General features: G+C 45.6%; 1 protein-coding gene across 7 annotated transcripts in view; it reads right to left on the bottom strand.

Annotated features, from left to right (window-relative positions):
* nlgn3a (neuroligin 3a) overlaps window positions 1-13912 on the bottom strand; it is an 89223-nt gene that overhangs the window by 62408 nt on the left and 12903 nt on the right. For 6 of the 7 annotated variants that reach the window (XM_041943732.1, XM_041943733.1, XM_041943734.1 and 3 more), the window contains one exon: window positions 7986-8135. In XM_041943732.1, the coding sequence (XP_041799666.1) occupies window positions 7986-8135 (150 nt within the window). The remainder of the gene's footprint in view (window positions 1-7985; window positions 8136-13912) is intronic. The other variant, XM_041943735.1, reaches the window with a different exon arrangement.

Here is a 13912-nt window from a genome sequence, read left to right as displayed (position 1 = left end):
AGCTCTACCCCCGAATCAGTATTGGGTCAGATTGTGCTTGGGTGGGAATGAAAATGCCATCTCTTGTTGCTCAGCCATGCCATGTTAGTGCGAGTGAGATAGCTGCTCTGTAAATATTAGTGTTCTGTCTTTGAGGAGCCACTCAAATCTCTGGCCGCAAAACTCTAATTTTAGTGTGCCACTAGACTGAAAAGGAATAATGTTTACGAGTGTTTCGGATGCAAATGAAAGCTTCATAAGGAGCGCATCTTCCATCGCTAACAGAAAAGGTCAAACATCCATCAATAAGGCATTTCAACTACAAACACTGACACGAGGTTGACATTTTCCTCCAGTGAACCGCTGTTCCATCTGTGCACTTCATATTGCCATCTTTGGGTGAAGTGCTCCATTTTTACATGAGACGCTGCAGAGGACCCCTTGACCAGATGAAAGCAATTGCCGAGTTTGCTCTTTGATGTCTTTGTTATGCATAGCTACTGTTATGGTGAAAGTACTGCGATCATCTAAAGATGTTTTCATCTGAGGGCAGTGCTACAGCAAAGCTTTTGAATGGCAAAAAAGCACTACTGTACCGCAGAAATTGATTTCTTAATGTCAGATTTCTGAAATGTCACGCTGATGAAATATAATGAGCTTTGTTCCTGTTTCCATTTGTTGTAAGATGAAAAAGAAGGACAAGTTCTCATTAAAAATACATCAGCAAACTCAGCCGGAGCCACAACAGTGAGGGGAAATTTGTTGTTCATTCAGTGTAGAACATCTTTACACAACGCTGCTATGATGATTGCAGGTGATTAGGCTTAAAGAAACAGTTCCTCAAAACATCTATTTCATATACCAGCCCTGGGTAAATTAAGTTTGAGGTAAGGATGGCAAAAAAACGTCAAACTTACTTCAGCATTGTGGCAGAGGAGCTGGGCTGAGTATCCACAAAATCAGCCCAAATACTTGTTTCTAAGCCACCGAAGGTGAAAAAAAGAAGTTACCTGATAGCCTCTTAAATTCTGCTACGTCCATATTTCACTCGCTAATTGAGTAACTGTGATTTGTTTTTAGCAGATGTAGCCGGTGAGACCAAATGAATTCTCCACAGCTGTGAGCTCAAAATGATCAGATGGTAATTATTTGGGGGAAAATAAACCCACACCGTCCAATATGCAGATCGTCATGTTACCTGACTGTATTTAAAGCTGATCCCCGATCAAAAAAACCCCCATCTGGCTTTGCACGTTGCTGTCAGCGCTAATCTCGGTGACAAAGACACTGCATTTTCTGCGCCTGCTACACAAACGTGCCACCGCGCATGTTGCCAATTAGCTGCTTTTTATGTGAGGCGGCGGCTGTGGGAGACGTCGGGTTTGCATTAGCGGTGACGTAATACTGATATGACTGCAGGACGTTGAACAGCCGGCAGACATCGATGGGATTAATACACTGCATTACATGCGTGCTGCGTTTCCTTTGAATCTCGCGCGGGTCAGTCGTTCGATTGGTGGGTCCCACCACTAACAATGAGAACTACCATACAAGCGTGGTAATTATGGAGTGTAAATACATTGAATGGTTATTGCTGAAAAAATACCAACCATGCATAGCATCAAAAACAGGATATGATTTCATGAAAATATTAAGGATTATAGCTTTAACTTTATTAGCCTATTACGTTTCAAAATGTCATTCTATAGACACTGTTTCATCTCTGTCTGGATTTTAAAAAAACTGCATGAATGCAATGCAGTTTTGGACTTTCCTACAAGTGCGCGGAAACACAATTAGTCTTGATTGGTTCCCCTCCCTCAACAACTGACTGCATTCTTTCAGTCAGGGAGGTCTCCAGCATTCGAAATGACACAGGCACTCTGGATGCGGTGGAGAGAGCTGCGACTGCAACGGAAAACTTAATGAGGAAATACAAAAATAATGGTTCGAAAACACACTGCGCTTTGTCAGAAACAACATAATCAAAAGCAATTTCATGAAAAGTTAATAACACAGAACCTTTAACCGTTTGAGCGGTGCTATATTTAAAAAATCATCATTCATGAGGAAGATTCTGGGCCCCGCTGCGTTAAGTGCTGTTTGACATCAACGGCTCCATTATTTCTAGGGGGCTCAGCCCTAGTCAGCATTATTCCCCTTCAGCTTTAATCAATACTTTTCAAGAGTTTTAAGGTAGAAAGGAAACATCTTCTTGGGGATGGTGACAAGCAGAGCACCGAGCAACAATAGGCCCCATCTCTGCCCCGTCTTGCAGAGCCAGACATCTGTTGCAGTGTGTCTGGCGAGAGTGGCTTAAGAGTTAATTTCCTGGCAGTGATTTGTAGGAGAGCAGCATCAACAAGCTGCTGCAGACTGGAGCATGAAAGCCATTACTTCAATCCCTCACTCCCTGACATTAATAGGATGAATAAATGTTTTTGTTCTCTGCTTAATTTGGATGAATTCATCCAAATGGCAATGAAAACAAGTAAATATCCATCTCAGCTCCCCTCCTGATAATAGAAGACAAAGAGAACTCACTCTGCCTTCGCTTTTTCTTCCACCTACTGTTTGAGAATTCCTCTGCTCGGCGCCAAGCTCATATATCAGATGATAACCGAAATGACTGAGACTGGGAACGCTTACTGAGGGAGGCTCTTTATTTTAAGTCGATTCACCCTCGCCACACAGGAGGTTGTCATGTCGAATTTTATTCCGTGGTAACTCACGGGGTGATTTTTGTGATCCCAGACATCCGATGTGACAAATGAGACGCACCCAGACGGATTATATCCTGCACATGAACTTGTAGTAAAAAAAAAAAAAAAAAAAAGTTATTTTCACACTCATCATTTCATAAAAGCGGCACAAGGATGTAATAAAATCACGGAGGAACGGGATAGAGCAACAGAACATTTTAAAACTGCAGCGTCGCCACTTTTACTACTAAAAGATCTTTAATACGTCTTCCACCGCTGATGATCATACAGAAGAGCCTATTATAGGCTTTATCTGATCCCTGATCAGTTTGACCGTTAAATGATCTGTGTGGGTGACAGTGCATTGATTTTTGACGGCCTGTGAACACAGTAAAACGTTTGTCTCGTTAGTGGCTCATAAATAGACTCCTCCATATGTCCATGTTTGTAGCTGTTAGCTATCTGGCTGTTATTGCTAACTGCTCGTCTTCGTAACTACAGCTTCAGGTGCATTTCCACCTGCCTCTGGACTGGAGGAGGCTGACCCTGATTTGCCTGTGGCCCGGGAAAACCAGGGTGGACTGCAATCAGATTTGTGATCTGGCCAAAGGAGAGGCGCATATCTGTGTCAGTGTAAATGGAAGTATATTAAGTGGAATCTGGACTTTATCCACGTATAAGACACTTGAAATAACAAGTGCAAATGATTTTAGAGCTGAGACAGGAAGCAGATGACATCCCAGACGACCTGCATTACGACTTCACCAACATTCGGCGGAGTGCGGCGCCTGGGTCGGGAAGTTCAGCGGTGCCACGCCGCTGACAAACAACTCTACAAACTTGTGTGATGGACGACCTGTTGCTCTGCAATATTGTTCACACGCAGCCACAAATATCCCCCACTCCCCAAATCCCTGGCTGAATTAGCAGCAGTCGCCGTCTTGACTGGAGGAGAGGAGCATAGCAGAAAGCGGCGCAGAGTCACTCACCACTCGCAGAATAACTCTGGCGGCCGAGCAGATGAATGTTAAATCGCAGCCGCTTTCACACGTGCTCATACAGTAGGTTGAGGTTATTTTGATTGGATCTAAAACTATTCTTTCGCAGGCCTGAATAACTTGGGTGGACTGAGGAGACGGTCCACGGCGGCCCCATAAAATGACTGCGATCAGAGAGATATGGGAGATAGACATCAAAGGTCACAAATAAACCCTGTCAGAGGTGAAAACTCCACGAGTACACACTGTACTTGACCATTCTCCTTTTCAGAGCAGCTTTTTAGAGTCTCACCTTGGGTTTTGGCAAGAGAGGCAGCCTTTGTTAATTTTTAATGCATTTGGAAACTAGTAATTAAGTCCCCCCCCCTCAATGGACTGGGAAATTGACATGCTCTGGAGAGCCAGTGAGTAATTATATTTGTAAAGAGCAGTGATACAAGATACTCCCCTCTGACTGGGACTCATTACACATCATTAGAGAGGCGCGGCAACCAGTCACACGCACAGACCGCACACACTCACACATCAGTCCACGTGCATGCGAGGAGACACGTCACTAACTTTGAGATACACACACAATGTGTGTGTCCCACACACACACACACAGAGAAAGAGAGAGATCAATGAGCAGAAATCCGAACACTGCTTCTCTTTGCTAAACAAACTCTACTCTTCAGGTCGCTGACCAGAGCACAGTGAGACGAGTCCTCGCAAGACAGTCTGGACGGCGTGAGGATCTATTCTCCACATCTCATCTGGTGATAATCATACCGCGGTGGGTCAATACGTAATTAAAGATTAAATCTGATATGAATTCTCATTCATCTAAACAGTGAAAGGTTGAGATGTGAAAGTTTCCAAATGGGGCCTCAGGAGAATTGTGGTCCACCCTTTGAAGCAATAATTACCATTACAGCAGCGTAGGGCTGAGAGCTGCAGGGGGATGATAGAACAGCACTGGAAACTTAGTGGACTCCTCTCTAATTGGAACAGGAGTGGCAGCGACTTGACACATCAGAGTCTCCGAAGAGAATTTGTACAACTCTCCTCCGTGTTACCTCTCCTTCCTACAGTATTTCTCCTCTCTCTCTCTCTCTCTCTCTCCCCTCGGTCTCATTCCTCTTCCTTCACTCCGCGAGTGTATTCTCACTTCGTGTCTTCGCCGTACAATCTGCAGCCGCCATGCACAGATTTGAAAACCACGCTGAAGTACAGACCAAATCCACCGTGGCCTGTCTTTTGGAAAACACCACACAAATGCAAAAATCTATATTTCATAAACACACGGTGCGCCGACTTTCAACAGCTGGGAGACGCTGAAAACCTGGAGACTACACAAATAGCGTAACGAAAATGAAATTAATGCAGCAGAAAAGTAAAACATCCATCGCTGACATTTACCAAAGTTCGGCGCTGTCCAATTTGTTGAAATTTGCTGGAGAAAATGTTTTTCAGTCACCACATTAGGAATGCCTTCAGTACAGATTTGTCTGTGAGCGCTGTTGTTGCCTAATAGTTTAGGTCTATTATTTCTGTGAAAGGAGTTAAATATGCAGATTGTTGTGTGTATTTCAAAGGTGTTTACTGCATTATTAATGCCATGTTCAGATTGCACAGGGACGGTGGGAGAGCTATATTAGTGTCAGAAAGCGGAGTTTGAGTTGCCTTGTCTGCTTTCACTTTAAACTCATTATCTTGTCTAATTCTCCCTGCCTCCATTATTCCCTCATCCCTTTAAGCAGCCTAATTAAAAGAGCTTTCATTTTTTTCATTAATATTTGTTTATTTATTTATTTATTCTGCAGTTCGACATGAAACCGCTTCGCCGTGCGCAGAATCTAAATCGCTGATTGTTTGTTTTTGCTTTTTTCAGGATTGAAATGTTGGGAGTCCTGCTCCTTGAAGCCACAGAAGAAGTAAAAATTGGAGTATTTGCCCTCGTTCAGCTGTTAGATGAAGCCATGCTAGACTGCGAGTGTGTGGCTTTCAGCTGTGTGTGCAGGGGCTAAAGTACAGTGTCCAGTATAAACAGCAAATCTACTCCACTTAAGGCTGTCTAGACTAGATTAACGCTGAAACTGGTGGCTGCACCCATTTTCAATAGTAAAGACTGCAAACAAAAATAAAATGGAGACATGTAATTACGATTTCTCATGTTCTGAGTACTGCAATTCACACTTTATGACTGAGAATCTTCAGACAGCTTAGTGTTAATTGGCCCATCATGCTCTGATTTCTCTCTGGCCTCGGTTTTATTCGGTTTATATGAGTGTGTCTGTAATAACAGTTTAAAGCCGCACCACGGGGAGATTATCAGGCCATGCTACAGCGATGGACATTATCGCTCAACTACATGCATCACTTCTTCTCTGCTCATTTCTCAGTATGGCTGCTGGGGAGCTCACCAAGAGAGCTGCTTTGTGTAATGTGTGTGTGCGTGTGTGTTTGTGCATGTGGGCAGGCCGCATCTGTATGTGTAGGCTGCCGCTGCTTGTGTCTCACTGCCTGCGCTCGCTGCGTGCCCGTGCGAGCGTGCACGCGCTCAGAGTACTCTCGTATGTGGTATTGCGGGGCATGTGTGCATGCATGTAGAATGACATTTAGCGAAATGTGGCAGCGAGAGGAGAAACATCTGACTCATAATTGAAGTGCCATGAAAGAAATATGATCATGAATCTGTATTAGGCCTATGTGCTCAGCCTTAAACCAGCGGCAGACGCAGGAGGCGGCGTGCGCAGCCAGCGCTCCAGCCACCTTACCACCCTGAAGGCTGATTACAACGCTCAAAATGATACTCCACAAATATGACAGAGGAAAACACGGCGCATGCAAGGCGGGCGATCCTGATGACAAAATCGATAGGCCGTATCGCTCTCATCTCCATCAAAAAGAGAGTCTCGGGATGAATGTAGTTGTGCCTGTGTGATTCAGCCACACCAGTCATCTCCGTGTCCTGGAGGATAAAGCAGCACCGCTCCTCAGTCACCCTCCTGCTCTTGACATGTGGAGCTCTCTGAGCAGCAAGGTGAGACATACCGCCCCTTTAAGGATGAGGCTGCTGATGTTCTATATTTTTCTTTGCTGCCAACAAAAGCCACAAAAAGCCAGTATAATACTAACAAGCGTGTGCACGTGGATGTGGATGTAGCTTAGCGGTCCCCAACCTTTCTGCCTTTTAAAGCCTGCTAAAACAAAGCCACGTCTAGTCACGAGATTCAGATTGTTTGTCTGAGTCAGTGCTGTGTGCACTACCCTGCTGCTGTGAATGTTCACCAGCACTGCACATGTGCACCGAAGCACAGCTGTGCACGTTTTGAAAGGAGAAACATCACTTTCATTCTCTTACACGTTAAATACGTTCCCTTTGAGTAACATTTGCTAAAAACTTAAGCATCCATCTGTTCTAGGAAATTGCTCAGAAATGCTGAAAGTATTGAGAGACAGATTTAGGAATTGTTGGTTTTGGTGCTCTCATGGGATTTGCTGACCTCAGGACACATATAGAACAACACCGGCCGCATCTTTTCTGTTAACAGCAGCCAACAAAAGTTCAAAACTGAGGCCATATTCTCAAAAATGCAAACAGCAACATGGAAATTTGATTTTATATTCAAAGTGTTTGTAGCCGGCACACAACCACTCTAAATGTAAAAAATGTGCGTGGAGGGAAATCAGCTGTGTCAGAGAGATGGATGGAAAAGGTACAAAGCTCGGGTAGTGTGCTAACAAACTCCATTTTGTGTTGCTGCAGCTGTTTCCATGGAGCTCTCTCTCCCTCTCCTTTGCTCTCTCTCTCCTCTCTCTGCCTCTCCACACTCTCTCTCTCACTCACACTCACACACACACACGCACACACAAGTGTCTGAAAGAGGATTCAGCTGTGTGAGTCAATCTGCAACCAACCACAACTCAGAGAGAAGCCCTCGTTCGCTCTGACAGACTCTTCGCCTCTATCTCTCCAGCATCACGCCCATCTCATCATTTTTTTTTCAAGCTCATTACAATAATTTCTTAATTTATTCTAAACCCCAGTCACAACAACAAACCCACATTCAGCACACTCAATTACTGTGATTCTGATACACGAGCACCACATCAACAAGAATCACGGGAACCAGTGTGCGTGTTTACAGAGCTGTGCTTTTCCCTGGGCCTTATTTGGAGTGTATGTGGCAATCAGCGGTGCTCATTACACCTAGCTGCCCTACAAAGATGGCCCAGAAAACGTCCTTGAAGGAGGAGATGAAGTAAAAAAAAAAAAAAAAGAGAGCGAGAGAAAGAAGAGAAAGAAGAGAAAGATGCTTACCGAGGACTCCGACGCGGTAGTTGAGAGTGATAACGATGACATTTCCGTAGCTGGCCAGGACGCTCCCATCGATCATGTTGCCCGTCCCCTCCATGTAGGATCCTCCGTGGATGTAGACCATCACAGGCTTGGCCCCAGTATCTCGTATGTCTGCAAGAGCGGCCATCATTAACACATTCACATTGTCGTCCGCCCACTCCGATTAAGGGTCAGCTCAGATTCAGATACAGCAGATACAGCACATGGTGGCCACAAACAGACAAGCTGACGGTCACCTCTCAGATACCAGCTGTAAGGACACAGTCTGCTGGCCTGCTAATGGAAACGGAGGCAATACTCTATCGTATCTGCTCTATGAGAAACAAATTAATTCCCACTCATTAAGTTGAGTTCAACTCTATTACGGTAATAGGCCATCTCGGCTGAAAACACGTCTTATCGTTTACCATACAAAATATTTATCCAATAAACCTGAACTATTAGGGCTGTATTTGGTTTTGTGTTGCCTTCCAGGAGGCAGACCCACTTCCCAATATAGACACGCAGGAAGCCATTAGGGAGAATAAAGAGAGAGGTACTCTGACACATCTCCTAACCAGGGAGAAGGCTAATCTGGCTTGACAGTGATAGGGAAAAGGCATCGGCTAATTAAACAATGCAACCATGTGCCTCCTTTTCACGCAGGCCTATCTCCGTGCAACAATTTATTTGCACGGCCTTGCTCGGCATTGCAGGCAGTTAAATTTGCGCTTCAGTTTTGGTAAAATGTTGTTTATTCTATTCCCGAATCGGGGCTTGATACCCAGCTGGAGCGACACTCCAGCCAGATAAAGCACATCCAGAGGTAGAGGGAAGAAAAAAGGCTCTGTCTGAGGAATAGCCTGAATTACTGGCTGGCTAGCTAGAGCTGGGAGACAAGACAAGAAACTCTCTCTCATTTTCACTCCTGCTCCCCCCGCGTTCTGTGTAGCTCCTCGCCTTCCCCTCCCTCACTTTGTATCGCTTTCACTCACAGACTCTCCCCTGTCTCTCCCTGTTTCTCTCCCGCCTTCCCTCCATCTCTGTCCAACTCCTCGCCTCCACCCCCCACCAAAGCCCTGAGAGTGGTGAGAATGAGAGGGGGTGGGAGGGCAGAGAGTAAGGGAGGGAGGGAGAGAGAGAGAGAGACCGGAAGGAAGGAAGATAGAAAGACAGAAAGAAAGGAAGAAAATAAAAAAAAGACGGGAATAAAGATGTAAAAAAAGCAAGAAAGGAAAAAGAAAAAAGGGGGAAGCAATGGGCTCAGATTTTAAAAGGGTGGTATTGTATTCTGGTTGCTATGGTGACTGAGAGCCAAAATTCAAAATCCCGAAGAACAGCTAATCGCAGACCACATCCTGCACAGCCCAATCTGCATCCATCTGCAGGCACCGCTCGTCGTAATGCACCCCATCACATTAGCATGCTCAACACCAAGGACAACTACTTAAATGCATTTTGTAGGGACACGGTTTTTCTGCAACCCCTATAGCAGAACTCAGCCTTGATTCACAGGTTTTTTTTCATTATTCCCTTGGTTATTCATGGCCCCGTTAGGTTTAAAAGCAAAGCAATAACTTGTATATGATGTGGCCTTATTTATGGCTTTCTTTATCTTGCTGGTATCTGAGAAGGCTACACAGTGAAATGTGATTTATAGCTGACACTTCTCTATGCACACACTTATCTTAGACAAGAGGAGGAGGGGATGCATGGGGTGAGGAAGCATGAGAGGTACAGTAAGAGAGGGGAGAGGGGAGGGGAGAGGGGAGAGAAAACAGCAAAACCTACAAGAGCTACTCAAACAAATGGGCCACAGATACAAAGAGAATGGCAGAGAGGAAGAAGGAACAGGGGGCAGAAATAAGAAAAAGAGATTAGTCATGTCAATGTTATCAGTCACCTCTTTTGTTGATTCACATCGGGTCTCCATGACAACAGTTAAATCCCTTTGGGAGAGCGATACAAGACACTGAAGCTCCACTTGTTCTAATCTATTTATTGACTTGATCTGATGTGGGAGGTGTCACACAGATGTGATATACAGTTCTCACTGACACTGTGATTTGTGTCAGAGGCAAATATATACATGCAACAGATCCCAATTGGGACCTTTGCTTTACAGAGAGGAATAATGATCCTGTCTAGATCCATCCACGGCTGAGCCTGAGCACGACGTGGAGGAAATGAGGTGAGCAGCTCTGCTTAACCAATCAGATCAGAGCTTTATCGGCTGCTGCGGATGGCCTAATCTGGCGAAACAGGTGACAGGTGACTAAGTGGCTACCTCGAAAAGCCACGTCCTGATTCACTACTTCTCCGAGGCAAACACATCATTACATCAACACACATAACACAGCATCAGAATGCAGCACAGTAGCTCTGTGCTAGAAAAGAAACAGAGATAGGTTCATTAATGCACAGACTCTTATATTTGCAAGGAAAACTCAACATGCACAACGAGTTGGGGGAAAAAAGACAAATAAAATCATGTTTTGTTGATGAAAAAAAATCTGATGAAAGCTGATGTGCGATGAAGAGTGAGCTGTGGAGAAACATAATTTATGCGACACACCGCTTTCTCACATATTTCTCTCAGTCGCACATGTGGGATCATGCAGCTATTTGGTGGCACTCACCCCCAGCAAGGATCATACGATCAACAAAGAGCTGAAAATAAACAAAATATTACCAATGAGTGAATAATCCAATCAAAGGTCTTCAGTTCTCTCCTCGTTTGCCAAAAAGAAAGGCTCGGGACATTCACACCCACAAACACATCCCAGGGCGTGATTTTTTGCAGGGGCTGAGGAGCACAACCTTTCACAGGAGCATCACAGTGGCTTTGGACTGATTGGAGTGTCAGTGGGAGGCAAGCTCAGGCCTGAGCCGAGCCCCTAAGTGTTGCCGCTGAAACTGAAACCCACCAGGAGGGCTGGGAGCACTCGTTCCTTCCTCCTCTATCTCACCTCCCGAAACTTCCCTTGTGCTGCCACCTTTTTGTCCTTTGCCTCTCACTCCATTGAAAACAGTCAGTCACGCGTACAGTATATTTGACGTTAAGCGCCTCCGGACGCGGCCGTGACACTCCGGAGCGGGGCAGGACAAAGGCGAGCGGAGATAAGTGTCGTGGCATTCACTGTGTCAACACTTGGTGAAACATGGTGCCTGTCAGCGGCTATCAGTGAGGCTCGTGGTCGGCGGTGGGAGGGTGGGGTGGGGGTGACAATGTCCTGATGTGGCAGGACATGACATGCAACCTACTGTAGTGCTCTTGTCAGGCCCAGCTTCACGCTTCACTCATGACAAGTCCATTACTGGCCATGTTCACGTTCGAGAAATGCATTTAGTTTAACTCACTCGCGAAAACAGGCAGCGTAATTACACCGAATTATACAGCAGCGTGTGCTGTTGTACAAGTCACTGACAGCATTCTGAAAGTAAGCTTTGGAGGGCGAAAAAAGGCTGAAATTAAGGAACACACAGTAACAAATTTTCTATTTTGCACTCACAGAAGACAGTGGGAGACAAGGAAGACTGCAAAGGGGAAAAAAAGCTGTTGCATAGCTGTTGCTATTTTAAGCCGGTGGACTTTCAGAGCCTGCACATCATCAGGCCTGATGGAACGGGCAGGAAAAGAGCACCTTATAGATGGAGTGTGTCACAGTCGGCCGTGTTCTCCACAACACTTGACATTTGCGAGGGTAACTGAGGTGTATCTTATGTATATAAAAGAAATCTGAGTATGGCATTACATGAAAAAGAGATGTGTGTGAGAGTGGGTGCCTTTGACTATGAATCTTGACATCGCCGGAGTGAACGTAATGGGAGGAATGACCTTTGTGTGAAGGTGACTTCTTGCTCCCCGGCTGGTGTGTTTGTGCGTTAAACGTGATGTTGGCAACAGGGCAGACGGAGAGCAGTGTGTATGAGGATAGAGAATAAAGAGAGATGGGGAGAGACGCTGGGCTGGGTAAAATAAAAGGGAAGGCACGGTGAGAAGCCTACAAGGCTATTAGCCAAAGCCCCCTACAGCTGGCCTGGATCTAGATGAGAGGAGAAAGCTGCAGAGGTGCTGTCATCCCAAAGACTCACAGATAGCTGTTTGCTCCTCGAGTGAATGAAGACAAACCCTTTAGTCTGTCAGGGAAGCCTGCTGTCCTTGATGCGAGCCTCAAAAGCTGATGTTATACTGTACAAAGCCGCTGAAGGGTCGATGACGGCACACCAATAAGCACACTGCAGAGGCGCATGTGGCCCAAAACACCCTCCAACCTGCTGTGGCACCGCGTAAGGAAAAAGCCTGAATGAATGAATCTCCTCTCTTCTTCAACTCTTCAGATTTTTCTAAAGCAGTGTGTTTTTTCATGTTTTTGACTTGCCAATTATGTTGTGCCACTCAAGAATAAAGACACACACACACACACACACACACACACACATATATATATATATATATATATATATATATATATATATATATATATATATATATATATATATATATATGTATGTGTGTGCCAGTAACAGAAGGTCTGGCTCTCCCATCTTTAGAAAAGGCTCAAACGATGCCCTTGCGGATCAGCCATTAGCAGCAGTGCTTATCTTGGAAAGAAGCTGAGCAGCAGCATTCCAAATATCTCTGCATAAATGGGCTTCAAGGGGCATGGTTCCTCATCGCCGCCACATCAGAGAGAATAGGATAGTGGCAGAATGGGGAGAACGGTGTGTGAACTGCCCCCACTGTCGATTCGCCAGTCTCCAGCCTGCCTGAGCCGAGCTGAGGGCTTTGCCGGATGGGGATCCAGTCAGGCTTGTGCAATGGAATTAATGGTAATACCCGGGCAGGTGGAGCTCAGCTCTGCTCCCTGGCACAGCAATGGCGGAGAGCTTCTCTGGGGGTGGGGGCATGTGTGTGTCTGTTGTCTTACTCGGTGCTTACTTCTAGAGCTTGGGAGCGAGCATTGTGTATGCGCACGATGTGTACAAGTGTGTGCATGTGCGCATGCTTCACTGATTTAATGGGTGTGGGTGTACATGTTTGAGTGTGTGCGCACTCATGCTGGGTGGAAGCATTCCTTCTGATTAGAGCCAGAGTCTCAAAGTGCCAAATGACACACACACACACACACACACATCTATTTTTCATCAGCGGGAGAGGGCCGAGGCAGCAGTGGTGCGAGACACTCTAGAGGTGGAGTGGGGACGGCTGCCTCTCTCTGCATCAGGCACAGCACCTCGGCGCCGCTGCCATGTTCCACCTGGGAGATTCAGGTCCTACGCAGCCTCACTTCCTCTATTTACATGCCCACCTTTATCGAACAACAGCAGGCAGGTGATTGAAAGCCCCCTTTTACGGTGCAATAACAGCCTCAGTAAAATTGAGTCCTGATTGTGGGCCGATGTAAATCACAGCAACTTGGCCCACGCGCTCGTGTTGCTGGAGGGAGTGTCGCGCAGAATTTGAATGCACTGTGGGTTGTGCCAGGGGGTTGACTGTTGCTCAGACAGACGGGCGGACACACAAAAGGACGGACAGAAAGACCCCGGGAGACAAACAGAAGGTGAATACAAAGAGATATACTGTGAAAATGTGCTTACATACTACATATGTCAGTTTGCTTATCTCCTTGTCTCCACTGAATGTTTTTATTGGCTGCTCTGCTGCCTTTTATTATTGCAAATTTATTTATTACTATTCCATTACATATGTTACTTACGTTTCTTTCTTGGCAATGTGAGAAATCCTTTATTGTTCCAATAAAAACTAATTCGAATTAGAATTTAAGAGCGTGTTTGGAGGTTATAACGGGCAGGAGAGTGGCTCAAATATGGCGGAGGGAGGAGGGAATTAGCCCACGATAGACAGACTGCCAACTGAGACAGCATGGTAATGTTGGGATGAACAG

Source organism: Chelmon rostratus, chromosome 9 (assembly GCF_017976325.1).
Source record: "Chelmon rostratus isolate fCheRos1 chromosome 9, fCheRos1.pri, whole genome shotgun sequence".
NCBI classification, from domain to species: domain Eukaryota; kingdom Metazoa; phylum Chordata; class Actinopteri; order Chaetodontiformes; family Chaetodontidae; genus Chelmon; species Chelmon rostratus.
This window is presented reverse-complemented; position numbering and strand designations above follow the sequence as displayed.